Source organism: Eschrichtius robustus, chromosome 9 (genome assembly GCF_028021215.1).
Source record: "Eschrichtius robustus isolate mEscRob2 chromosome 9, mEscRob2.pri, whole genome shotgun sequence".
NCBI classification, from domain to species: Eukaryota; Metazoa; Chordata; class Mammalia; order Artiodactyla; family Eschrichtiidae; genus Eschrichtius; species Eschrichtius robustus.
Window position 1 is genome coordinate 29,647,454 of NC_090832.1, and position 24,736 is coordinate 29,672,189.

At 41.4% G+C, this 24,736-nt stretch overlaps 1 protein-coding gene across 3 annotated transcripts in view; it reads left to right on the forward strand.

The window, feature by feature from the left end:
- The window catches only part of SLC2A12 (solute carrier family 2 member 12), a 76,473-nt gene that overhangs the window by 28,496 nt on the left and 23,241 nt on the right, over window positions 1–24,736 (forward strand). Inside the window, exons 3-5 of one of the 3 annotated variants that reach the window (XM_068551248.1) lie at window positions 11,092–11,214; window positions 14,716–14,848; window positions 18,549–18,789. In XM_068551248.1, coding sequence (XP_068407349.1) covers window positions 11,092–11,214; window positions 14,716–14,848; window positions 18,549–18,648 — 356 coding nt within the window. In that variant the 3' untranslated portion in view covers window positions 18,649–18,789. Of the gene's footprint in view, window positions 1–11,091; window positions 11,215–14,715; window positions 14,849–18,548; window positions 18,790–24,736 lie in introns of those variants that run through there. The other 2 variants (XM_068551247.1, XM_068551249.1) reach the window with 2 other exon arrangements.

Below are 24,736 nucleotides of genomic sequence, written 5' to 3' on the forward strand. Positions count from 1 at the left end.
AGTTGGAGGCATTTAGGGCGTTTCTTTGTCAGGTCATAAAGAGTTATTTGGGAATTTCACTAATTCCTACTTTTAGACACAGAGTATCTAAAAGTAGTCCCAGATTTTTTTTTGGACACCTTTGCTTTTTGCTTTCACATGGAGAAGAGAGTCTTTTTGAGCATTTCTTAGAACAAAAGCAATGCTAATGAGATGGAGAATCTCAGTTTGAAGGAGGTTTGGGTTTGGGAAAGGGAAATAACCCTTCATCTCACGGTTTCTTCAACTTGTAATTGCTGTTCCAAGCACTGATCCGGATATTCACGCCTGAGGGTAGAAGGCAAGCAGTCAGAGACAGAATCCCAAACATTCCCTCTAAGGAAAACAAGCAGTTAATTCACATGGGTGGCTTGAGACTGTCAATTCTCTTAGGGTGTTTAGAAGAGATCTGAATAATTGTCCTTTTTTTTTTCTTGCTAAGAGTTAGTCATTTCTGTTTATATTCATGCTGCAGTTCATTTTTTCTTTTCTAAAGAAAACATACCATAAGAATTACAATTCAATCACCAAAATTGTATTCTAGAGCATTAGCACGAACCATTTGGAATTTAAAGAAGGTTTTTATTAAGAGCAAATTTTCATACCAGATCATGAATGCATTATAAAACTTATTAACCTGATGCGATTATTGCTCAGGTATTTCATTTAAAGAGTTTATTACTTGTAATAGAAGCAAATCCTTTGTGTAAATAGGGGCATAAAGGGAAAAGCACTTGCTGTTCCAAAGCAAAATCGAAGCAAGATTAAATCATCTTTATTAAATCTTTTAAAATATGTGTTGGCTAAGAACAACATTCCTTCATTGTATTAGATCACAACATAGTTTCTCTTGTCGAAAAAGTATTTCTATTTTTAGGTTAAAGTGTATGCCCTACATCATTTTACTTTCTGGTCATCTGTTTCCCTGATTTTAGAATAATAGGGGTACCCTGGAATCTAGAATTCAGGAGGGGGCATAAATTTGGTACCAAGTAATCTCATATATTTTATTTTATACACTTAAAATATTATTCTATGGAGGAATCTGTAGGCTTCACTAGCCTGCTGAAGGGTTTCATAGCCCGAGGTTAAGAATCTCTGCCCACCATTTCTCTGTAACTAATACTAAAACTCTTCCATCAAATAAAAATCACAATACATACCCCACTGCTTTTATTGGAGATTTTAATGAAACATTCCGTTTTCCACGCCTCATCTCTCACTTTAAAATATGTTCGAAATCTTAACTTGACTTTCCAGTCTTTCTGGGGTGGTCCGGATCATTTTAGCTCCTTCTAATAACTGAACTCTTTTTTTATTGCGGTTCAAGCTTCAGGGTAGAACCAAAAAGTCCTGACATTGTGAGGGCATAGAGCCACATAACGATTTCTCTTCTTCTTGGGCTTCAGAAGTAAAGCAAAGATGAGCCCAAACCCAAGCCCAAGGCGTAAAGTTATTATTTCATGAGTTCATCTGAGGTAATACTTGTGTAGCTGCCCTCCTTAGAACAGTCTCTGTAACTCAGAAAAATGTGTGTGACTGTTCTTTTCACAACAATTATTAGGGCCTTTATAAAAGGGAACGAAATTGGGTCATTTGTAGAGACGTGGATGGACCTAGAGACTGTCATACAGAGTGAAGTAAGTCAGAAAGAGAAAAACAAATACGTATATTAACGCATATATGTGGAATCTAGAAAAATGGTACAGATGACCCGGTTTGCAAGGCAGATATAGAGACACAGATGTAGAGAACAAACGTATGGACACCAAGGGGGGAAAGCAGGGGACTGGGGTGGTGGAGGGATGAATTGGGAGATTGGGATTGACATGTATACACTAATATGTATAAAATAGATAAGAACCTGCTGTATAAAAAATAAATAATAAAAATAAAAATTAATTAATTAATTAAAAAAAATTATTAGGGCTTTTTTTAAATCCAAAAATTCCTCTGTCCATAAATTAATTAAACTCCTCTTCCATCTCATGACTAATATCTTTTCATTAGAGCAGATGGAAAGAATTTGTCCAAGGTCATATATTAAGTTCTGTAATGAGGATATGACTGTCATCCTTTAACTGCCTTTGTATTCACAAGTTCAAGCGGAACTTTACACTGAAGACTGAATGACAGGTGACAGCAAATCACCTCCCCCAATCTCTTCTACCAAATAGGCAGGAGTTCCAGCAAGAAAGCATCTTGGAGTGACCAGGGAGAGAGGAGAGAGGAAGAAAGTGGTGGGGATTCATCTGCTCACTTACTTGTCCAGCACGTGTGGATTGCTCACCACAACCCACTGGACATGGTACCCATTGCTGGTGATTCAGGGATGGATGAGTGAGAGCCACACCTCGCCCCAGTGGAGCTAGTGGTGGGGACAGGCAATAAGCCAGAAAATGAAGGCATGTATAATACAACTTCAGGAGGAGAGAAGTGTCACCATTTAGGTGGAGGTAAGAGTGATGAAGAAAAATAAAGAAGGATCAGGGATAACATCAAGTGGCCTTAAGGGGGACCTGAGCTTGGAGGTTTAGGAGAAGAGCAGAAAGCCTTTGGAGGCTATACAACAGAGTGTGTGAATTCAGACTACGCTTTGGCATTAGGCTGCCTGACCTTGAACCACAGCTCTACAGTGTAGGACCCCAGGCAGGTCAATCCATCTCCCTAAGCTTCAGCTTCCTGATCCACCTCACAGTGTAACTGTGGGGTTGAACAAAGCCATTTGTATGACGTGTACCTAGTGCAGTGCCTGGTGTGTGGCATGGACTCAATGCACTTAGTAATTAGTGCTATTTAAAAATATCTGGCCATGGTCTAGACAAGAGATGTATAGTTTTGGTAAGGCCAGCACTGACCCCAGCAGTCATTTTGCTTAAGGCACATCAGGAGACACAGCAGATACTCCATAGCCCCATATTGAATTATGATGCCATGGTCCTCCTCACCTCCCTTCTATGCACCATTCCAGTTAGGTCAAGACTAAAGAAAATACATGTGTTGCTTGAAATATGGTTCATTTCTGCATTACCTACAGTCAAGAGAGCTTTCTAGGTTATCAGACAGGTATTACAGAAAATTCTGAGTCTTTGGTGAAAGGTGAAAGGTGTGATTTAGGTTGAGAAACACCCAACTGTCCATTCTTCTAAGTTGGTGCAACTAATTTAGACTCTGTGTCCTGTGTGCACACAGACTTTGGCTTGTTCATTGTTGTTTCCTTGAGCCTAACCTAGGGCCTGGCCCACAATAGGGGCTCAAGAAATATTTGTTAGATGAGTCAAAAAAAGTTTCTGAAACTCTCTCAGCTTCTGTGATGAAGGGGACCTGTCTCTCTAGTCTGGAGTTGACATATCCTGATCTCCTCTAGTATGAATCTGTGTCAATATCTAGGCCATCAGAAATAAAAGTGGTTTGTGGGGAACCCCATGCACATTTGACCAAAAGTTATATCTGAGTAAAACTACTCAATTGAGGATGTGTGGCCACCTCTAATTCATCTGATGACTAAAGAATTTTCATGTTGTAAATTTACTAAAATTAAGGCCATTTAAAAAAATGTATGGTGTTAGCCAAACTATTCATTTCCAAATTTCCATATTTGCCTCAAATACAAGATTCAACCTTTCCCCTGGAGTGGGGAAAAAAAAAAAGAGAGATTGAGATTAGTCATATCATGGGACAATAATTCCTACCTTGGTTTAGTAATTGAATGTTTTAGAACTTAACTCTTTCCAAAAAAGATTTGAGACAATTCCTTCCTGGTTTTCCTAAGAGAAATATGTAGAAGTCTGAGCCTGGAATTTGTTTACTTAATTAGTGTTAGAGCTTATAGAAATATTTCAATGGATTATCTCAGGCTTAACAATCACGTTAAATTTCTCAGATGTAAGCTGGAAGTCTAAAGTTAATAATGGTAATAAAAGATCTTTGTAGAAAAATCATACCATAGCCACAATTAATCAAACTCTCAAGAACCATAAACTGGCTGATATTTGAGCCCACTTGCAAGCTTACAAGTTAGCCTCAGTTTCATGGATTTTGGCAAAAGACACAAGACTCCTTGGTCAGAGACAAAGGACAGTTTATTATTCATAGCAATAGCAATAGCCAGACTATCAGCATTTGCACAAATTCCCCAAGCCCCAATACCCACAGGGCATCATGAACCAGGCCAGGTGACACCTATACATAGACCAGGTTATTTTAGAGGAGAGGAACCCCAAGCTTAGGGAACCCAAATCTTTTATAATAGACAGTAAGCCAGCCTGATTTTTCCCCTGGAGGGAGACACTATCTTCAACTTACTGGATAGTAAACAAAACTTTGCTCTAGAGGGGACACTTTATCTTCCAAGGTTGTTTCTTACATGAACATCCTTAGAAAGACAGCCTGGAACAAAATCAGTGCCTTTTCTCATGAGACATGCTGAAATGCGAGACCCATGAAAAATTGTCTTTCAACTCAAATATTCTAAAAAGGCCACTTTTCTGTTTAAAACAAGAAATTAGAACTTTTTAAGGTACAAAGATTTTAGAGCCTAGCTTTTTGTTTTGTTTGGTTTTATGGAGTTTAACCAGTCTTTTGGAGGATGGGTATCAGTAGGAAGCAAATGACTCATCTGCCATAACATTTAAATTTAGATTTTATACCTAAATAACTCTAGCTCTTCCAAAAGCAATTGTTTATGTGATGTTTGCACAGCTAAGAATTATGACAATTCCAGAGGTGTGGAACAGCAGGTTCTAATCTGGAAGTTTACTCAGCTGCTTCACTCTAAGATATACAGGGTTTAGAACAAAGGCTTGCAGACCAGAATTATATCAAATGTTTTCAAAGATATTTTGATATTCTTCATATTTCCTCCTAGACACCAGGCCTCTAATATTCCAAACCATCACCGTCAAAGACTTTTTTAGTGCTCATCTTCTTTTTCTACCATTCTTCTTGGATAATCACATACTCTTAGAGAAAAGGCATATTGATTAAATTATTATTCTTTAAACAGGAGAATTTTATTATCAAATGTAGCCATTATACAATCGTATTCACACAATGGGTTTGTGTTAATTGTGTCTACCTTTAAGATCTTTCAAATCTTTTTTTTTCCTTTTAAATCTTACATTTCAGTTATCATCAATATTCACACCAATACTGTTCCTTTTTTTTCCAGTTAATTAAGTTAAAAGTTATTTTGCTTGATTAAAGTGGTGATTTATATGGTCCTCTGGTGTTAGTCGTTGCAATAATGCCAAGTAAACAAATAATAGTATCTGAATGGTTTTATACTAAATTTGCACCCAAGCAAAAGAGGAAAAACTTAAAGAGATATGTGCCTTAGCTAATTAAATCTCACTTTCCTCTTCGGAGTTAAATGATGCCCAGTGGTACCTAATAGAACCAAAGAGTCTAAAACTACACTTTTGTAGCATGAGCACAGCTAAACAAAGAGAAGTAACACCATTTACTACATTACCGTCAGCAACTCTTCACATAATATAATGCATCGGTGTTTAACTTTCCTCTCCATCCCACACTATGATCACAGTTCCATGCCCTTGAAGATTATGAATATCAGACAGTAAAGACATTAAAGAAACAGACTAAGGTTCTAACACTATCTTAATAAACACAGCATTCACCTGTTACTTTATTGTTTTTCAGAACACAATGTTGAGCATTTTTCCAAGGAACACCTGTAATATTAAAAACTATAATACTTTTCTCATTGAAGTCTGAAGCATCATTCATGAAAAAAGCACAGCATAAAATGTTACCTGTGAAGCATGACATTCAAGTTATAGTGTAAACCAGAGAAGACTAATTTCTTGTATCTCCTTCCCTTTTTGGTTTTGCCTTTTGAACTCTAGTTCAGTGATCTGCAAATTGGGATAAGCATAATCCTGGGGGCTACGTTCTGCAATATTCCTTCAATGATACATCAAAGGAAATCAAGTTTTGGATTTTTAGGAAAAGTCTGTTTCCTAAAATTTCTTCTTCCCTGTCTTCCCAGTAATAACTATTCTTCCACTTAAAAGAAAGCACACCTGTTACCCACCAGAAATCTTATTATGATATATGTCCCCAATTATAAAAACCTTAGGAACACTAATCAAAAAGGCAGTTGGAAATATTGGTGTAGGTGTGGTATGGAAAAATGACTCTAATGACTAGATAATAATTCTCTCATAAGCCTAGATATTTCCAATAATTTGCTTTCAGCAAAACTGTAGGATGACCTAATCAAGTTATCAGCTGATATATCATGACAACAAACTTTTGTTGTTAATTTAAAGAATGTAGTGACACTCCTATTAAAAAACTTTTTCAACTCCCCATCTATTTTTATTATTCTTGAGAACAGTACATTTCATCTCCTTTTTTTTTTTTTTTTGCCTGTGCCACGCGGCATGTGGGATCCTAGTTCCCTGACCAGGAACCAAACCCGCGTCCCCTGCATTGAAAGCGCAGAGTCTTAACCACTGGACCACCAAGGAAGTCCCCCACACTTCATCTATTTGAAAACAATGTCAACCTTATGTTAAATGCCTTATTGTTATATTTTTTAAATGGGTGAAGATGAGTATCAAATGGGTATTGTATTTAAATTCCACTGGAAATACTTGAGTGGTATAATTATTCTCTACTCTAAATATAGAGTTTAAAAATACCATAGAAATTACATCTTTTGCTGTCATTTAAATTTATGGTAAAAAAATGTTAGATGTTGATTTATAAATGAAAGAAAGTACTTAGTTTTTCTAATTATTTTAAAGGCTACACAAGCAAGAAAGTTTGGAGACCACTGCCCCCGTTCTTATTCCCAATTAGTACCTGATCACAAAAGGGCTCCATTTTTAACTCTGGCATTTTTTATTAAGGGTTATTTCATTTAATCCAATTTTCCCCAAAATATTTTAAGAAATCATTTCGGTTGATTCTGGCTAGAAATCATTAAGATAGAAAGATTAGGAACATTGAGGTTTTATTTCATTGTTTTCCTTGGTTTGTTAAGTATAAGTAATCCAAGATCATATTCTTGAAAAAAGTATTTTAAAAGAGGCCAGGAGTAAACAAAACTCAGAGAGACTGAGAAAAGGGAGAATACAAAAAATAAAAATAAAAATAAAGCTACAGTACCACTGCTGATATTGGAGATGGGGGCCTACGGTGGAGTATATTTTTAAAGGACAAGACTTTCCCACTCAAGGAACTTATAAGGCCATAATTTAATTGGCTTCACTCCTACAAAGTATAGGACACTGGCTCCATCAAGTTGTTGAGAACTCTGCAGCCTAAGTGTGGAACTTCCTCCAAAGTTGCTAGGAGTTCCCTGGTAAGAGTTTCAAGCCCTCCATGAATCTTTCAAACCTGAGGCTGCCATGCCAGGTGGTTCAGAAGATGCTCAAGCCAAATGGAAAGCATGCCCGAAATGCTGCGGGGTTTGAATCTGAAAGTACAGGGAGAGAAATGACAACCTCAGTGGAAAAAAATGTTCAGCAGTGGCTGAAATATGGAGGAGGGAGGAGCTAAGTGTGGCTGTTGATATGTGATAAAGCTCAGCCATTTCCACTGATTGGCCCTATTCATTCAAGTTCATGTCCTCCATTGCAAACAAAGACATTTCAACGTATTTGTCCTTCATGGTCTTTTTATGACACTCTGTGCAGCCATAAACACTGCAGATTTCATCTGAATCAAGCAAGTTCTAATGGGCAGCCCTGGTGATTTAATGCCATGTGAAATATGAGTTTCAATATTTGTGGACAATTATCTCCCAGCAAGACCAAAATTTCCTCAACCCTTGTAACCTAGAGGACACGTGCAGACTCTGACATTTATAGAAGTACATATTGCTGAGGTGGGCCTGGAGTAATGGGGTTAAAGGTGAAATAATAGGCATCGAGGAGAATTGTTGCAGGGCCTGCTAACCTGCAGGGAGTGACTTCACTCACTGTGGAAGAGTTATTATATCTCTGACTACTCTGTGGATTCCTCACAAGCAGATAGCACAAAGCACCCCCTGTGGGCCTATCATCAGGGAAGGGGATAATGAGGACAGCCAGAGAGAGCCACCATTCTACTGTGGCATGTGACAGTAGCTTGATTTTTGTTGGAGAGAAATTAGGCCATCTCATTGGAAAAACATTAGGGATCCAAACAAACAAACAAACAAACAATGAGAAAAAAACTTCCACCTGTTATTATTAAATACCAATATATATCCCCATGTGATGATTTATACCTCTTTGCTCTTTACTTATGAATTGAAAGAGCTTCTCCATTCCTTCTGCTTTGGGTACTCACAGCCCTTTTTCAGGCAACATGGAGGCCTATAAGATTCTGGCACCATCTTGCTCCTAAGTCTTCCATGGAAAGACTTTACCCTCTCAGTAAGTTCTATCTTGCTGCAAGTTCCACTTTCAGATTTTTATTTCACGCTCTCTGGATTTGAAAACCTGCGATTTTTATGGTTCTGAGATCACTGTTAAAATTATTTTAACATTATTATGAATTAATTAATTATTTAAATTAATTTACAAATATTTATTACTTATTTACTCTCCTTATTTTGACCTGACAGGTTCCATATTGGGGGTGTTGAACCATCCTTGTCAAAACCTTTGTCAGTTGCTGCAACATCCAGTTTGTCAGTATTACATAAACCAAGGCATCAATTCTTGAATTTTCTCCACTAGATCAAAAAAGAAGTAGTCGCTTTCGGCAATGATATATTACTTTTGGAAATGTCAGGTGTAAGTTTTGCCTGACAACAAGGGCCCATCAGAGACTGACGGAAGTCTGTTTTTCAGTATTCAGTTCATTGCTCACTGACTGGTTAAACTGCCCAAGAGCTTGGCTCAGCTGCTGCACTGAACGCATGCCTAGGACAGGCCTCAGTGTGGTTGCTGGGTTGTTTTAGGTGAGCCCTTGACCGTTCAGACTGAGCACTTATAACTAGTGCTTTGTGCAACTGTCCCATCTTCTTGTTGGTAAGATCCATCACTCTCTGTAACAGCAGGATCAACTCATTCTCATCTGAGGACAGCGTGGAAAGGATTTTCCCCAAACCCCACCAAATAATTCCAAGAAGCCATCGTGATGCAAGGTGGGGAGGGGAAGTGGGGTAGATCAGAGGTGATGAAGGGGGGATGGAAGTAGATCAAGAAAACCAGTGCTAACTCTTATCCTCAAAGAAAATCAGCGTGTCCATTCCCCCACCTTTTCGTCATGGCTGCTAGAGCAAAAGACCCTAAGGTACTCTCTGCTCCACCCCTACCCTCACCAAATACCCAAGGCAGGAAGGGGCCTGGGGGATTGGCCTGCGGCATAGGTTATTTATCTTCAACAGAGTAGACTTACATACTTTCATCTTGTATTTGCCCAAGGACAGGTCATTACAAAGGCTTCACCAGAATTATGCAGCTGTCATTCTACTCAGATCCAGATCCCCGGTCTTGCAAAGCTCAAGGCAAGGTTACCTGAGCTTTGCACTGGTCTCCAAGGATATAATCTGCAAGAATCTACTGAAGGTCTTCTGGGGGAAAGAGTGGAGGGGAGGGATCTGGAATGTTATTTTTGAATTCCCTCTTAATTAGAACAATAATAATCATGTTCCTTTGGTTGCAGTTCTCACCCACGTCCGAGAAGATAATAGAGAAAAAAAATGTGTTTCCAGTCCTCTTGTATAATTTAAATATTTTTCTTACTTTAAAACAGCACATTTACTCCAAGCAGGTGTTTTCTCTACAGAGCATGATCTTGTCGTGAGAGGTGACTTCAATCAGGGACACAGGTGACTGCTCCATGATTCTGGCATTGGCAGCCCAGGTGGTTGCTGGCGGGGGGCCGCTCTCTGGCCTCTCGCTCCTTCCCTCACACCGCCTCATCTCGGGCAAGGCGATGCATCTGGTCTATATCTAAACACCGGCTTTGCAACACAATGTGACTTAGCCAGCAGGGAGCAGGGCTGGGACAGCTCCTAAGCCCTTCTTTCCTCAGAATCAGAGGTGCTTATACTCCACATTTATGTATTCATTAACGAATATTTATTGAGCCACCCCCAAGAGAGCACCAAGATGAAAAAGCATGAGTTCCAGAGGCTGCCCAGGCTCAACGCCACCTCTGCTGCCACCTCTGAGCTCTGGGACCTTGGCAAATTATGAACTCCTTTAAGCCTCAATTTCCTCTTCTATAAAAGAGGGAGAGTAATATGGTTCCTATCTGGTAGGAATTCAGCGAGGATCAAATGAGATAAGGTTTGTAAAGGTCTCAGCCCATTGGAAGAACTGGCAGCTATTAGGCAAACTGGATTTGATAGGCTGTGAGCAGAAGACAAGTTAATTTGCTCCTCTGCTGCCCTTTCTAATCCCGTCAGGCAGGTCCTATAATGTTCTGTGTCACTCTCAGATCATAAAAAGTCCTCTGATCAGTTTTCGTGCCAAGAAGAGTCTCCTTTCAGAAAGTCAAATGTTTTGTCTGGCATAACATCGAATCCTGGAGCTCTGTCTAATTGAGAGCTTCTCTCCACCCAGCTTGCCACGGGCCAGGAAGCCCAAGTGAGGGAGGGGAGAGGAGCCAGCCTCTTTCCTCCGCCCTCCTGGCTCTATCTCCTACCCACTCAGTAGCTATGATGTTGGACTTGGCAAAGGTCGGGGGCAGAGGAGATTACAGGAAAGGGCCCAGAGGAAAGCAGATAGAGCCGGGTTCTGGCACTGAGGCTCTGCGCTTGGCAGGAGGCTCACAGCTGCCCCTTGTCATGGGCAGGTGGCCCTAGCCACTGCCCTTTCTGTTTGCATTTCTCAGGCCAGTGTCCCCTACCAGCCCTTTATGTCCCTCCTCCTACTTCCAGGGACCATTGTCAAGCTCTCTCAGTGTTTCTCCCGAATCCCTTCTCACTTGGTTGGAGGTGAAGAGAAATCACACTCTCTCCTGCCTCGTCCTGTAAAAGGACATGGCCCTGCTCTCCAACCACAGATCACGTGGGACTAGGGCAGAGGTCAGCGGGCTGGCCCTCAGCTTCAATGGCTTTTTGTTCATTTTGCTGTCCCCCACCCACTCTTCCTTGTCTTCCAGTGCCCTGGCTGGTGCTGAGTGAGATTTTTCCTGGTGGAATTCGAGGACGAGCCATGGCTCTAACTTCTAGCATGAACTGGGGCATCAATCTCCTCATCTCTCTGACCTTTTTGACTGTGACAGGTAAGAACTCGCTTTCCTCTAACGCCTTTTGTGCTCTTAGGACAAGTCTTAGGGAAGCACACTAGCCTGAAAAACATTTTCTTGTCAACATTTTCAAACACACTCAAAAGTAAAGAGAATGGCAGTGAACCTGATGTACTGACCACCCAATTTAAAAATTTATCAGCCTTCATTTATGACCCCACCTGCTCTGCCCCCCAAATTATTTTGAGTCATTGTCCAAACATGCCATTTTGTCTCTAAAATTTCAGCAGGAACCTCTGAAAGATAAGACATTTAAACACTATAACTTCAATATCATTATCACACCTAAAAATATTATACTATTAATAGTCTCTCGGTATCAAGTATCCAGTCTGTGTTCACATCCTTCCAATTGTCTCATAATTATTTTTTATACTTTGTTTGAATCACAGTCCAAATAATTTACGGTTGATTGATATGTCTCATAATTTGTAGGTTTCGTCTCCATTTCTCCTCCCCCTACACTTTATATTTTTAATGAAGAAACTGGGTCGTTTGTTTTATAGAGTTTTCCCCGGGGTTGGATTTGCTGTTTTCCCCGGGGGTTGGATTTAGTCACATCACATGACCCTCTGTCCTTTGTGTTTCCTGTAGACTGCTATTTAGATGTAGAGGCTGAAAAAGATTTAGATTTTCTTGTTTAGTTGCAAACTCCTTCCCTGGTGATGGCCTGTGTCCTGCCATCAGAGGCGCGTCCTGTGTGCTTGTCTCCCACTTTGTCATGCCTGCATCCTTTGAGGATCATTTCCCAGATCCGTTATCTTCATTTCATCATTCCTACTAAGTTTTTTATCAGCAATACTTCTCTTAAGGAGAAATTTCTTCTCATTAGTTATTTGCCTGCCCTGAAGTATGAATCATATAAGAAAGCCAAGATGAATGTTTGAAACTTTCTCTTTATTTTCTGCTTTTCAAAATAATGAGGTAGTTCCTCAGCATCCTCCAAAACTGACCAATGAGTTGAGTTTTCGTCCCTTCCTTTATTTTATATGTATATGTATATATATATAATGCATAAATATTAAATAGTATCTATAATACAGAGATAATATATACTGATACCATTTCAAAAGTGGATGTATAGTCAAAAAAGTATATATCTATATGTAGTACTTCTGAATCTTGTTGACTTTTTTTTGAGTATATCTACTTTTGGAAATGAACTTTTAGAGTTATTAACTAAGCACAGTTTGGGTTTTTACATAAAATTTTAATATATTTATGTCCTACATTTTTGGAAATAGCCCAAGAGGAAAGGAAACACAGGAACTGGTCATTTGCACCAACCGTACGTCTCCTGCTCAGATCACACACATAGACCCGTGCCCTTCACCTTCTCACACACACACACACACACACACACACACACACACACAGACTTACCTACTGTTTATATGGAGAAAGAGAAATATAAAAGAAAGAATGGAAATGATGAAGGATGAATAAAGATGACACGAATTTCTGGGAAGGATAGCTAATCCATAGGATGAGCTTGATGAAGATTCAGAAGTTCTGCATGGGCTCTTAGAACAAATGTTGGGAAAGCATACTCATTTTTAAAAAAAATTCTGGAATGAGCTCAAACCTGTAAATGACATTCCACTGGACTAAGTTTGAAATTCTATACTTCTTTTCAAAAATCAAATTTCCAAGTAAAAGATATAAGGGTTCTGCTTGGTGGCAAGCCCTTGGACACCAACTTTTAGCGCAATTTCAGCTGTATCAATAAGAACAGAGTGTACCGGAGACACAGACATACTCTGCTGTGGTCATAATACAGCTGCGGTATTGCTCTCAGCTCTGAGTAAAATATTTGAAGAGGGTTGCAGTGTGCCCACCAAGGGAGGGCAACCTGGATAACATGGGCAGGTGACCCATGGTCTGTGAAGAACGGTTGCAAGAGTTTGGGAGTTTGACTTGGACAATAGGATGCTCAACAAGGGATGGAGGTGCATTCAAATATTTGCGCCGCTTTCGTGAAGAAGGGATGAGGAAGGCTGATCCAGAGGGCAAAGCAGAACCTCTGAACCCAAGTTCCCGGAAGGTAGACTTGGGCTTAGGAATGAGTGGGGAATGTGTTTGAAACAGACAGGGCTGACTCACAACGCAGTGTGCATTTTTTTTTTTTTTTGCAGTGTGCATTTTTGATAAGTGATGAGCTCCCTCTTACTGAAAGTACTCAAACAGAAGAGCAGAGAAGTTTGCTGAGATAACCTTTTGGGTTTTTTTTTTTTTTTTCCACTTTTTGTTTTCTGGTTTTATGCCCCAGAGAGGAAAGAAGGACCAATTCTCCAAGCACTTTATTAAGCACTCACTTGGGCAAAACCCTGGGTCAGCAGCAAGAAAAGCACAGAGGGAGCAAACTTTAAAATTGCCAGAAGGACTGCAGAGCTGTTCCTTCTCCCTGCTTCTCCCCACCTCAGCACAGCTGACCTATGAGTGGTTAATATGCATAGATCCTTCCACTTTGCATTACCAAATGCCTTCCGCATAACTGCTCAGTCAGTGTTCCCGACTGACCAGTTGTGATTTGTGGCCGCTAAGGGCTATTTGCATTGTTTCAGTCTGTGGCTGGTCTGAGCCTGTGTTCAAAAAAATCCAGCTTCCTCCTCCCTGCTCCTGGCCACACTGGCCTTCCCGCTGCGCCCGGGATGCCGCAGCGCAAGGGCAGACTCAAGTGCATTGGGGGCCACCTCTCACCAGCTAACATACCTTGACCTTGGTCAGTACTACAAAGGGACTGTACCTCTGGCTAGAAGCGCTCAGAGGGAAAACTAGGTTGGCGGGTGAGATCCATCAAAACTGGAGGGTCCTGCTTCTTGCTGATGCATCTTAGCAAGTTAATGCCTTTCAGTCGAACCATTATCACTTTTGTTCTCTGAATCCAGGAAGCAGTGTTACAGATACTGCCAGCTACTAAAATGATGAAATATTGTCAACATGAAACAATTTATTCAAATCAGAGTAAAGAAGGGGGAGCTCATTCCAAGAAGAGTCCATCTGTATAAATATGTCTTTAAAAATGTCTACCAAGTAGAAACCAAACTGCTATGGCGGGGATTCCCACGAGAGGAATGGTAGAGGGTGAGGAGAGAGGAGATAGTTTACCTTCTGTTTTATGTGTTTCTGTGTTGTTTGAGGTTTTTTTTGTTGTTTTTTTTGTTTTTGGCAATGAGCATTTCTATTACCATTTTGAAAACGAGAAGTATTATGTTCACCAAGAAGATGGCATTGGGTTTAAATTGTGATATTTACAAGATTGTTATTCACTTTACCAGAGAAAGCTGGGGTTGTTTGTGAAAATGAAACTTTCAGAGGCTGGCTATATTTTTAATTTGTGATTGCTATTTCCCTGGATACTACCGGCATGTTTGAAAATACATATGTTTTCATATATGCTCTAAGAAGCAGCTGTCCACAAATGGGATGAAAGCAACACAAAATGCATCTCTAACCAATTTCTTTTGTCCTCTCTAGATCTCATTGGCCTGCCATGTGTGTGCTTTATATATACAATTATGAGTCTAGCATCTCTGGTTTTTGTTGTTGTGTTTATACCCGAAACAAAGGGATGCTCTTTGGAACAAATATCAATGGAGCTGGCAAAAGAGTGAGTATTATGTGCATTGCTCTCCAAACAGCACTCTTTGGTCAAAAATTCAGCTTTTATATACAGTGGAATAATAATAATACCTGAAATTTTTTAGGATATTCCCTTTCGTGGAGAAACCATATCTCAAAGCATAATTCGAGTTTCTCTGCCATGCGTTTAATTTGGCTAATTCAGCTAAGGAATTAGAATAAGCAGAGCTTTCTAACAAGTGAAACTTTCAAAGCTCTTTTCAGTAATGATTGAAGAACCTCGCCCATCTCTGGTTTCCCACACGGGGTGGGGGTTGCTTGGGGTTTCAGGTGGTCCTGGAATGTCATGCTTGCCTTGTGCTAGCACCGTGGGCTTCAGCCTTCCACCTCTATCACACTTGTAGGTCTCTAAGCCCTAAACACTTGTTAAGGCTAAGGTTACCAGGAAAACTCTTGGGCTTAAATGTCTACAATTATTCCAAATATGGCACAAAGTGAACTAAGAAAGATAAAGAGTTTCCTACATGAATAGGCAGTTAGAACACTGGTTAAATAAAATTCATATGGAGAGACTGCTTGAACAATTTGACATAGCAGTGGCCTGTATGTAGAATACTCCCCTTTTCTTTAGGAGCAGGTCTCACAGCTCTTGACTGTTGAAACTGTGGCCTGGGGGAGGAGAGGATGCAAAAGGGACAGGAATGAAGGGGAACTTGTTGCTCTTCCTAGGATTTAATCATTCTGCCCAAAAATGTAGGGATACTTGTTCGTGGACTTTAATATAACAGGAGGAAACTACATATTTACAGTTTGTGCCTTTCTTCTAAAAAAACTTGCATTACACTAGAGAGAAATGTATGATGGCTACAGAAACTGTGGGCATAGTGATTCTTCATCTTTTGTCTGAAGGAAGAATAAACCTGATAGGTGAATTGATGGTAGGTATATGTGTACAAATATATAGACCGAGCTCTTAATCCTGGTTTATTAGTATTATATAATAATTTTTTATTATTATTAGGGTATGAAGTAAGTAGGAGTATGGATGATTTTTACTTTGTACCTTATATACTTTAAAATGGTTTACAGGGAATTCCCTGGCGGTCCAGTGGTCAGGACTTGGCACTCTCACTGCCAGGGCCCGGGTTCAATACCTGGTCAGGGAACTAAGATCTTACAAGCTGAGTGGGGTGGCCAAAAAAAAAAAAAAAGTTTACATTTTAAAGACATTGCATTTTAGTAAGCAGAAAAACTTTTCTCTTAATTCAAGGTCAATGTCAACTGTAGGGCTGATTTTTGATGCAGATAAGGCCCTATTTTTAAAGCCTTCAATGAAAATGAAAAGTATTCATTTACAAAGAGAAATATAATTGTCAGGAAAGCCAGCTATCTCCTTGGCCTGGCCAGAGCATTGCCTGGCTCTATTCAAGTTGAAGTCAAATAATTGGATTTCTTGGCGAGCACAGAATCTGAACAATTAATTACACATACATGATTCAAATAACTAATAGCCTCAGACCTTGATAACACAGTGCATTCATCTGTAAACTGGAAACATGTCTGACCGATGCAGGCCTTTTCCAGAACTTAGATGCCAGGACACCAGTGATGTCCACATCTGTTGGTCACCCTTCATTTCTCATCTTCCCTAGAGCTTGTTTCACATCAGTGGTCTATTTAGATATAAAACACTGTCCCCTAATGTAGTGGCTTAAAATACACCATTTACTATTTTCCGTGATCCTTTGGTTTGGCTAGGTGGGGCCTTCGCTTATGTCACCCAGGCTCCCCCAACATCAGCAGGAGGGTCAGTTGGATTGGAAGGTGCTGACACAGCGGGGAGCTTCAGTTCTCTTCAGGTGGCCTCATCCTCCAGAAGGCTAACGTGGCTTCCCCACCTGTCAGACATCAACAATGTCTGCCTCCGGGCAGCATTCCAAGGTAGTGGAGGCATAAGCTGCAAGGTTCCATGAGGTTTCCCTTCTGGAAGTCACACTACATCACTTCCATTACTTTCTATTGTCAGTACAAGTCCCAAGGCCAGCCCAGGTTCAAGGGGTGTAGGGATTGACTTATGTCTTGATGAAACGAAGGGCAAAGTTTTTTGTTTTTGTTTTTTACCACATTTAATCTACCACACCTACTCTTTCTTGAAATTCTTTTACCTCCTAAGAAACAATTTTTTTTCCCTGGGTTTTCTCCTGCCTCACTAACTCTTACTTCCTTATTTCTGCTTCTATTCCTAAATGAGAGTTATCTTTGAAGAGTTAGCCCTATAGCCTTATGCCTTAAGGGCCAATGCAAATCCTCATCTTCAAAGCCTTGAGTAACCCTAGCCCTGATAATATTCCTTTCACCAGGATCATCAATATTTTCTAGTCCCACTTTTTTTTTTTTTTTTTTTTGGTCACGCCACAGGGCATGCGGGATCTTAGTTTCCTGACCAGGGATCGAACCTGTGCCCCTTGCAGTGGACATGGGGAGCCCTAACCACTGGACCACCAGGGAATTCCCCCCATTTTCTTTTTATATTGCCTTAGCTAAAACTCTAGTGATTTCACTTCCTTAATTAAGTAGGTTATAAAGTTTTGGCATCCAGGAATGGTCTTGGCCCATTATCTTTCCTGTGTAACCTCTACAGTGCCTAGCTTAAAACTGATTCCTAGCAGATGATTAAAAAGTATCCACTGTTCAGTTGGATACCTTGTGGTCAATCCAATGCTGAATTCATTGTGTGTGGGGATTAGATTATGGGTAACAATATAAACCACAACACGTTTTGATCTGTGGATCACAGATGAGATTTAATCTTATGATCTAACAATCTGTGCAACAGGAAGAGGTATGTGTTCAGAAAAGGGAGACATATGGCCTCCAGCATACCACTCCCTGCCGGCAACTTCAGAGGTTGTTCATTCAACTCTTTGTTGATTATCTACTATGGAGTAGACACTGTATTAGGAAAGGACTGAAAATATAGGAGACAAAGAATCCATAGCTCCTTTACTTGGAGAGGCAGACCAGAAAACAGACCATTGCAATACACTGTGTTGGCAAGTGCAAAGGAAGGGCACATGTATTGGGGTAGAGAATGCCTTTCAGAATAAAGGTTTGTTACAATTCTTGTGAGCAATACTAACTAAAAAATTGAAGCAGGGAGAAAGCAGTAATGAATTAATTGAACGAAACTAAGAATCACTCCCCATTGCCCTCTTTTTTAAAAAGTCTAACTTGAAAGCAGAATGTTCTCAACGAATTAAGGTTAAGAAACTTTTAGATCCTTTTTTTTTTTTTTTTTTAATATGGGGCTGTCAGAATGGATCAAATTTCAAACCGAATGAAAATTTGAAGACAAAACTTAAGCCCATCTTTCCATCCAGTAGGCCTCCAGAATAAGACATTCTGTAAGAACATAGTGATTTGGGTGTCTAAAACTCAACAAAACATATTCATTCAGAATTCGGGGTGGGGAAGAAATCTGTCTAAATTAACCAAACTCTGCATTATGAAATGTTTTTGAATTACTCAAACTTAAATCCAGACCCTCTCCAAGAAAGTTTTAAATTGCAAATTAGGAGAGATCCGAAAGCCCAAGTACTCCCCACCCCTAGACAGATTCCACAAGTACCAGGAGGTTGGTGTAGAAGAACAAATAGAGATAAGGGCACAGGTGCCAATTATGAAAGACGAGGTGGCAAAACAATTCTGCATTTCAAATTCATTTCTAGGAGCAGCAAGCAGCAGTGTCTACCAGGGATGCATTCTTGTGGGGAAAGCCCAGTACCTGAGGGCAGAAAGGAAACAGTTGCCTTCAGAAATCTTGGCTAACTCTGATTTCTGCAACATCAAAGAGCCTGGGACATGTCTTAGCTTGAAGCAGTAGGTTGGCAAATGCTTTAAAAATGAAAATGTAAGCAGCCTGAATGGTATAAATTGACCAAAGTTATGTATGAAGTATGTGTGTTAAACAAGGTTCCCTGGAGGGAAATGGCAGAGACAAAAATAGAAATAAAATACATAATGGTATTGAAAAGTGATCGAACTAGCTAAGTGAACGTGGGGCGGTGGAAAGCCCCCGGGGAATTGTGAGGACACGAAAGTTGACGTAAACTCGAAGATGGAGGACGGCTACTGCTGAGCTAAGGGAGTCTTCATGAACTTCGGAGTTAATGAAACAGTGAATCAACTTTTGTCCCCAGGGAAAGAGAGTCCAAATGTGTATGTCCCAATGATTTTCTAAGCAGCAAGAAAGGAAACTATTTATAATACCAAATTAACTTCAAATTTGATACTCCATACCGCTTGATATTTTCCTTTCTCATATTTGGAGTTGGCTTCTTTTCCTTCTATTTCTACAAGGCTGAGAAAACAAATATTCGTCCAAAGTTGTTAAGTTTCTTGTAAGATAAACAATGACTCAGTGGAGAGGTCAGAAAAGATTTCAGCAATAATGTAATTTGAAAGGATTTCATTTTGAACTTGTGCCCTGCCAGCTACAAACACAAACACAAAATGGGACATTTGCCATATGTGCTATTTCAGCTGTGACTTTCATTCTTTTCCCCAGTTTAAGTGGAAACAATTAGAGAAAACTAACAAGTTAATGTTTTGTAAATATTTTAGTTCTGAGACTTAGGTTACTTTTCACTTTTAGCAGCTCATTTTGTGTGGTCATTCCTTCATTCATTCACCCAAATTCATTTATTCGCTACTTACTGAGCACCTGTTCCGTGCCACGCACTGTTCTAGGTGCTATGACATTAATCAGTGAGCAAAAATGCCATGAGAATTAAGATAGTAAGCGTGTGGGGGGGGGTACTTTTGTTCTTTGGGGTTTTTGTTTCGTTGTACATTTTTATTAGAGTAGTTGATTTACAATGTTGTGTTAGTGTTCGCTGTACAGCAAAGTGAATCAGTTATACATATACATATATCCACTCTTTTTTAGATTCTTTTCCCATATAGATCATTACAGAGTATTGAGTAGAGTTCCCTGTGCTATACAGTAGGCCCATATTAGTTATCTATTTTATGTATAGTAGTGCAACACTTGTTATTTTCTACTTTTTTTTTTTTTTTTGGTAGTGGCCAACCTAATGGCTTGAGGTGGTATCTTATTGTAGGGGGTACTTTATTTATTTATGGCTGTGTTGGGTCTTTGTTACTGTGCGTGGGCTCTCTCTAGTTGCGGCGAGCGGGGGCTACTCTTCATTGCAGTGCGCGGGCTTCTCATTGCAGTGGCTTCTCTTGTTGCAGAGCATGGGCTCTAGGCACGCAGGCTTCAGTAGTTGTGGCACGTGGGCTCAGTAGTTGTGGGTCACAGGCTCTAGAGCGCAGGCTCAGTAGTTGTGGCGCACGGGCTTAGTTGCTCCGCAGCATGTGGGATCTTCCTGGACCAGGGCTTGAACCCGTGTCCCCTGCACTGGCAGGCAGATTCTTAACCACTGCACCATCAGGGAAGCCCAGGGGGGTACTTTTGATTGGTGATCTGAGATGGTTACCCTGAGAGATAACATTTAAAATAAAATCTGAGTAGTAATGAAGAGCCAACCCTGCAAAGGTAGGGGGAAAGAGAATTCAGGCAGAGAACAGCTAGTGCAAAGACTAAATCAGAAACACACTGGACCTGTTCCAGGAACCAAAAGGTGCTCAGGAGGCTGCAATCTTTGAGATCCAGTGAGAAAGTCGGTGGAGACTGACGTGTGGGGCTTTACAGACTGAGTTTGGATTTCATTCTAAGTGCAATGGGAAGCTACTAAAGTATTTTCAGCAGGGGAGTGACATGACCTCATTTACTTTAAGGCGTGCCAAGCCTGCGTCTGCAGGCACACAGCTGAACATAGCTGAGAAAGCACACGAGCACAGGGCTGGGGCCCAGGTTCAATCATCCTCCCTGACCTCAAGAGGCCCCCTCCATGCTACCTGGCAATCACCCATGTCCCTTGTCCATGAACTGTCTCTCCTAGACAACTGCTCAATACCAGCCTCTCTCTGGAAACCTCCCACCTCCTTAGCCATCCTCACTCCCGCCAACAGCCTTGCTCCTGACTTCATGGAAGAAATGAACACAGTCAGAAAGGGAACTTCCTTAACCTTCCACCTCAACCCACACATCAGTATTTGTATCCAAATACACCACCATTCCTTTGGGTTCTATCTTTTAACTCATTCCTATGTGAAGCCAACCACTTCATGCCCTCTGCCCTTCCCTTCTCCAGAACATTTCCCAATAGTCCTCCCTGATCACCCCTGCATCATCCATATCTTCCCTCTCTCCTAGATCTCTATTTTGCATCAGCAGAGCAACCTTGTGTGATTTTTTTCCCCATCTTAAAAAAAAAAATCTTTTGATCCCATTTTCCTCCCTAGGTTTTGCTCTGCTATCATTTTTTAAATTAGATTTATTTATTTTTATTTATTCATTTTTGGCTGTATTGGGTCTTCGTTGCTGCTCGCGGGCTTTCTCTAGTTGTGGCGAGCGGAGGCTACTCTTGGTTGCGGTGTGCGGGCTTCTCATTGCAGTGCTTCTCTTGTTGTAGAGCATGGGCTCTAGGCACATGGGCTTCAGTAGTCGTGGCATGTGGGCTCAGTAGTCGTGGCATGTGGGCTCAGTAGTTGTGGCTCACGGGCTCTAGAGCTCAGGCTCAGCAGTTGTGGCGCACGGGCTTAGTTGCTCCGTGGCATGTGGGATCTTCCTGGACGAGGGATCGAACCTGTGTCCCCTGCATTGGCAGGCGGATTCTTAACCACTGTGCCACCAGGGAAGTCCTGCTCTGCTATCATTTATTTTCACCTGTATTCTTTGCCATCATTTATAGCAAAGTTCTTTCAGAGTTGTCTCTATTCACTGTCAGCAATTCCTCTCTTCCTATTCTCTCATGAACCTGCTCTGATGAGACTTTTATGGCCATTACTCTACTGTCATTGCTCCTTTTAACATCCTGGTTACCTCCATGTTGCTAAACCCAGTGATCAATTCTCATTCGTCGTCTTAATGGCTCATGTAGTGACCATCCCCAGCATTGACTGGGGTGAGCATGCCCTCCTTCCCAAAATACTTGCTTCGCTGCCGTCAGGGACCGGCCTCCTGGTTGTTTCCTACCAGTCACTCCTCCTCAGCATCCTCTGCTGGTTCCATCTCATCTGTCACTATCTTAAAGTTGGTGTGCCCTAGGGCTTCGTCCTCTGACCCCTTCTCTATCCCCTCACTGGCTCGTTGATCTCAAAGTTATGGTCTTTACACCATCCATATGCCACTGAATCCAACATTTACATCTCCAGCTTCAATATCTCTCCTGAACACAAGGCTTGTCTATTCAACTGTTTGCTCTGCAACTCTTTTCAAATGTCTAACAAATATTACAAACGTGATCTGAATTGAACCCCAATATTCCCCAAACCTAATCCACTCGCAGACTTTTCCACCTCAGTTGATGTCAACCTTATCCTTCTACTTGCTCTGGTCACAAACCTTGGCGTCTCCCCTGACTCTTTCCCTCCCACCCCATGTTCAGTCTTTCAGAAAACAGTGTTGGCTCTAATTTAAAAATAGATCCAGGGACTTCCCTGGAAGCACAGTGGTTAAGAATCTGCCTGCCAATGCAGGGGACACGGGTTTGAGCCCCGGTCTGGGAAGATCCCACATGCCTTGGAGCAACTAAGCCCGTGCGCCACAACTACTGAGCCTGTGCTCTAGAGCTTGTGAGCCACAACTACTGAGCCCCTGTGCTGCAACTACTGAAGCCCGTGCGCCTAGAGCCCGTGCTCCGCAACAAGAGCAGCCACTGCAATAAGAAGCCTGCACACCACAACGAAGAGCAGCCCCCGCTCGCTGCAACTAGAGAAAGCTTGCGCACAGCAATGAAGACCCAACGCAGCCAAAAATAAATAAATTTATTAAAAAAAAAAAAAGATCCAGAGCCTGCCACCTGCACTGCCCCTCCCTTGATCTGAGTCGCCGTGCTCTCTCCTGCGTTACTGTAGTAACCACCTGCCTGGTCCTGTTTTCAGCCTCCATCCCCTCCTATCTGTTTTCAGCACAGCAGCCAGTGATCCCTTTAAATATGATCAAGCTATTCCTTTGCTCAAATCCTCCAGTGGATTTGATGGCCCGTACAGCCCTACATATCCTACTACTCTCCCCCTCTTTCACTCTCATCAGCTGCACTGGCCATTTTGCTGCATCCCAAACACACCACGCAATGCTCAAGACTCAGGGTCTCTGCCCTGGTTTCCTCTGTCTAGAATTCCCTTCCCTTAGATATCCACTTGTCTCACCACTTTATCTCCTTCTGAATTGTCCTGTTACCCTATTTAAAATCACAATCGTGTCCCAACTCTGCATCCACTCTCTTTTTTCAGTTTTTCCCCCAAAGCTGGTACCTTCTATATTTCACTTGGTTTCTTGTCTATCTCCTCTCGCTCCATTAAGTTCCTTGAGGGCAGGGAATTTTGTATACTTTGTTCACTGTTGTTTCCCAGCACCTGGAATAATTTCTTCACATATAATTGAAGCTCATTATTGAAAATGAATAAATTAATGAATTAACTGGATATAGGAGTAAGGCAATGATGTAGTCAGGGTGGTACCTAAATTTTTAGCTTGAGAAAGTGCATGGACGGTAAAACAGGGGAGCCCTTTCAGAACTAGGTTTCAGGGCTGGAAAGATTACAGAGATGTCCATTAGACATCAGATGGATATAGGTACTGGTTGGCAGCTGGATATGTTAAGTATGAAATTCTGGAGACACTCAGAGACAGGGTCAGATTTGGGTAAGTGGTATTTAGGTTATGGAACCAGATGAGATCATCTAGTCAGAGAGCAGAGAGAAGAGAATGAGTGCAGGACCAAGCCCTAGATTACGCCAACACTTATAGAACAGGCAGAGGAGAGTGAGTATCGAAAGGACTGAAAAGAAGCCAACAGTGAGGCTGGAGAGGAGCCAGGAGAATATAGTTATCACTGAGCCAAGTAGAGTGTTGTCAGAAGGAGGGACTGGATGGTGCTGGGAAGGGGAGCAAACAGGGTGATCATAACCTCGACTGTCTTTACCCATCGCTGCTCCTTTCACAAGCATCCCACTCGCCCTCGGACCACTCTGCGTTTCAGCTCTCTCTCAAGCACCTACCAGGACTGGGAATCCACTGAAGAGTCATCACCCGTGTCCTCACTTCCTTTCTTACCTTCCTTAGATCCCACGCACCACCCCTCCCTTTACCCTGCCCCCTCTCCCTCCATTCAGGCAAGCCTTAATTCTGATTAAGCCAGTTCTTAGCTTGTTTTATCCCTGCGTCCGAGGAACTTGGCTTGAGATACACCCAACTATACTGACAAGTCCAGTTTTAAATTGATGAACATAAGTCTCAAGTAGGTCTTCAGGAATGTCCTGCAACCTACCACACGGCCCTGGTCAGTTGATTTTCCTACTGTCCAAGATGGTGGCCTCACACCCTGTCCCCTCTCAAGCCTCCAGCACTCCCTCCCACTTCCTCACTCTCTGCTGATGCTCTTGGGTTTTTAGTTCACCGAGAAAACAGAAAGAAAGAGCCCACTTCATCCTCCACACCATCTACTCAACTACCTACATCTATGCCCACCTTCTCTCTCTTGGTGCAAAGGCCAATTCTTTCATTTGTCCTGAGCATGTCATCAATTTCTCCCTTCTATGGGATTATCATCACACACACACACACACACACACACACACACACACACACAGAGCTGCAGTACTCCCCATCCTAAACAACATACCTCCCTAGACCTCAAACCTCAAATTCCCCCCGGGTACCCACTCACTCCCTGCCCACTTTTCAGTTCCAGAGTGCTCTGCTTGTTGTCTCCAGGTCCTCACCTCTCATCCTTTCTTGAACTTACTCTTCTCAGGCTTGCTTTCCTGCTTTCTGACTCCCCAGGCT